Below are 3,634 nucleotides of genomic sequence, written 5' to 3'. Positions count from 1 at the left end.
GGAAGCTGAGGCAGGAGGGTTACTGTGAGTTCCAGGCCAGCCTGGCTGCATAGTGAAACCCAGTCTCAAAAAGGCAAAAAAAAAAAAAAAACCAACAACAACAAGAAAAAAAAAAAAAAACTCCTATGATGAAAACTACAAAACACTGTTAAAGGAAATTAAAGAACATTTAAATAGGGAAAAAGACCAAATCTGTGTCCACAGATTAGGAGATCTGATGTTATTAATATTACTAAGTCTCTAAGTTGCTCTAGAGATCCAGGGTAGTCCTTATCAAAATTCTTGTTTTAGTTTATATTTTGCAGACAATGACAAGCTGATTCTAAACTTCATAAAGTAATGAAAAGGACCCAGAATAATGAAAACAATTTTGTAGGGGGCGAGCAGTGAAGGAACTCATACTTGTCAATTTTAAAACTGACTGTAGGGCTGGGGATATAGCTTAGTGGCGTAAGGGCCTGCCTGGCAAGCACAAGGTTGTGAGTTCGATCCCCGGTACTGCAAAAAAAAAAAACAAAAACTGACTGTATAGCCACAGCAATCAAAAGAGTGCAGAGTGGGCAGGGTGTGAGGAGAGAAATACTTGCCACAGAATGGAATTGAAAGTCCTAGATCAAAAATAAAAGAAAAAGAGAAAAGAAAGTCCAGAAATAAACCCTTCATTTATAGTTAACTGACTTTCAGCAAGGTCGCCACAAACACTCAGTGGGGAAGAAGTCTTTTCAACCAAAGGTGCTGGGATGACTGGAGAGCCACATGTAAACATTTATAAAAAATGAAATCAAAGTTATCAAATTCCTAGATGATGGAGACCACTACAAAGCAGCCCTGAGCAGGACTTAAATTAACCAATGGCTTTTCAGGTTTACTTGTGAATCTATCCAAAGCCTAGGCTGCTTGTCTGGGAGTGGGCAATGGTCTCATAGTAAGTGAACCTCCGTGAGTCACTAATCCCTACTAAGACCTGTAATGGCAGATGAAACAAAGATGTCAGCCCAAAGGGGGTGTCCGCCACAGTTTGAGGAGGGGAGAGGAGGGGAAAGCCTCAAAGGCTAAGACAAGATCACAGCCAAGGACACCTGGATCAGATCTCAACTAGATAAGGACTATAGCCTCAGGCATCTCAATTCTGGGTGGATTAACTTAATACCTTACTTAGAGAAGTCCTTGAGTGGTTCTGCCCTTCTTGAGTACACCCCTCCCTTCTTCTGGTAACCAAAAAAATATGGGCCACCCAGAGAAGGTCACGGTCTTAGCCCTGAGAGAACCTTGAATTCTGTGAGAGGGCTTTGATCTTCCTGGAGCCCTGAAATCATTGCATTTCCCTCTTTTTTTTTTTTTTTCAGACAGGGTCTCACTATGCAGTGAAGGCTGGCATTGAGCTCACTTAGTAGCCCAGGCTGGCCTGATACTCACAAAGTTTTTCCTGCCTCAGCATCCCAAGAGCTGAGATTACAGGTGTGTGCCCCCACACCCGGCCATTTGCCTTTTTATTTAGCCTTTGCCACCATACACTGATATAGGAGATTGTGGACCTGATAAGCCCCCAATAGCAATAACTAAGGGATATTATTAACTCCATACCTAGTTGTAAGAGTGACAGCAATCACTCAGGAAAAAAAAAATACATGAACCTTTGTAACCTCAGGTAAAGCCATGGTTTCTTAGATAAGACACCTAAAGCATAAGCAATGAAATTTCATTAAAATTAAAAGTTTGTGTATCAAGAGCTGGGAATTTAGCTCAGCAGCACAGCACCTGCCTGGCAAGCGCAAGGTCGTAAGTTTGATTCCCAGTACTGGAAAAAAACAAAACAAACAAAAAAAAGTTTGTGTATCAAAAGACAACCCAACAAATGGGAGAAAGTTTTTGCAAATCACGTATCTGATAAGCATCTAGTAACAAAAAGAATATATATATATATATATATTTTTTTTTTTTTTTTGCAACTCAGTAATAAAAAGGCAACCCAATTGTAAAACAGGTAAATAGCCAAGCATGGTGGTACATGTCTGTTTTCCCAGCACTCAGCGGGGCTGAAGCAGGAAAATTTCAAGTTTGAGCCCAGCATGGGCAACTTAACAAATTAACAAGATGCTGACTCATAGTAAAAGCAAAAATATAAAGGGTTGGGCATGGCATGTAGCTCAAAGGCCCTGGGTTCAATTCCTAGTCAATGCAGAAAGAAAAAAAAAATCCAAGATTCTTTTTTTTTTGGTACTGGGACTCAGGACCTTGAACTTGCTAGGCAGACACTGTGCCGCTGAGCTATCTCTCCAACCCTAGGATACACCTTTCTTTCTTTCTTTCTTCCTTTTTTTTTTTTTTTTTTTGGTCTTTTTGAGACAGGGTCTCGCTATGCAGCTCAGGCTGGCCTTCATCTCACTTTGTAGCCCAGGCTAGTCTCGAACTCACAATGATCCTCCTGCCTCAGCCTCCCAAGTGCTGGGATTAAAGGTGTGGGCCACTATGCTCCACCCTTGCATCTTTCTCTAGGTAACTGCCCACATTTGCCAAGCCCAGCCGCTCAGCCTGTGCTCGCTGGTGCACTCAGTGAGGGCTGAGTGACAGCTGCCACCTGACTGGGAAGGGCGCCTCTCACCTGTTGCAGCTCGTGTTCGGTGGAGAACCGCCGGGTCACACCCTGGATGAGGTTGGCGAAGGAGAAGGAGCCGCCACCAAAACTGCAGGGCGGGAGAGCAGCACAGTGAGGGGCCCGGGAATGATGCATGTTAGTGGGCACTGGCACTGACCCTCACGCCCAGCCTGCAGGTGCACAGGAGCAGGGGAGAGAGGACACGCCCAGCAGACTCCACCAGGCCTCCCTGGAGTCAGGACTAGAACACAGGACCAAGGCCAGTGCGCAGGCTCCCCTCTCCCCAGAGGGCACTCCCACCCAGGGCAAGAGGGACTGGGTCGTCCCCGCCTTCCTGCCCACTCCGCACTCACTCCTCAAACAGCTTCCTCCAGTTGCTGCGCACGAAGTCCCACACCAGCGACTGGCCCACCACGTTGCTGGCGATGCTGATGATGGTGGAGGTGGCGTCCTGCCTCCGGATGAGCGCAGAGTTCAGGGTGTAGCTCAGGTACCTGCGAGGCAGCAAGCCAGGCTGCTCAGCACCAAAGGCCGCGGCCAGGGGTACAGGGGGTGGGGTGGGAGCGGCGGCAGAGTGAAAGGGACAGACCCTGGGCCTCCTCCAGTGTCCAGGCAGGACGAGGGCTGAGGGACCCCTCACTCCTCCCTCCCCCTGCGGATGGGAAACTGAGTCACCCACGCAGGCTCCCAGGGTCTCTGCCAGGCCAAGCATGGCTCTGACATGGAAATGGCCCAGGCCCTGTTGCCAGCCAGGGGGGCTGCTCCATCTTTGAATTTACATTGAGGATGGCTCTTTCTCTTTTTCTTTCTTTTTTTTTTAAATTGCAGGCCCGGGAATTGAACCGAGGGCCTTTGCATACATCTCCAGCCCTTTGTTTAATTCGTTTTGACACAAGGTCTTGCTAGGTCTCTTAAACTGCCCAGGCTGGGCTTGAACTTGGGAGCCTCCTGTCTCAGCCTCCCAGAGTGCTGAGATGACAGAGGTGCATCACCATGCCTGGCCATCTTTGATGGCTTTCTCTTTTTGATGTGTGTGGT

At 47.3% G+C, this 3,634-nt stretch overlaps 1 protein-coding gene across 3 annotated transcripts in view; it reads right to left on the bottom strand.

Annotated features, from left to right (window-relative positions):
* Positions 1-3,634, bottom strand: part of Anpep (alanyl (membrane) aminopeptidase) — a 26,052-nt gene that overhangs the window by 1,742 nt on the left and 20,676 nt on the right. For all 3 annotated transcript variants that reach the window (XM_013512629.1, XM_005381541.1, XM_005381542.1), the window contains exons 19-20: positions 2,950-3,090; positions 2,603-2,684 (exon numbers count right to left, since the gene is read on the bottom strand). In XM_013512629.1, the coding sequence (XP_013368083.1) occupies positions 2,603-2,684; positions 2,950-3,090 (223 nt within the window). The remainder of the gene's footprint in view (positions 1-2,602; positions 2,685-2,949; positions 3,091-3,634) is intronic.

The sequence above is a fragment of the Chinchilla lanigera genome, unplaced genomic scaffold, assembly GCF_000276665.1.
Source record: "Chinchilla lanigera isolate Chin_1 unplaced genomic scaffold, ChiLan1.0 scaffold00015, whole genome shotgun sequence".
Taxonomy (NCBI): domain Eukaryota; kingdom Metazoa; phylum Chordata; class Mammalia; order Rodentia; family Chinchillidae; genus Chinchilla; species Chinchilla lanigera.
The sequence above is the reverse complement of the archived record's forward strand: the minus strand, read 5'-3'. Positions and strand labels throughout refer to the sequence as shown.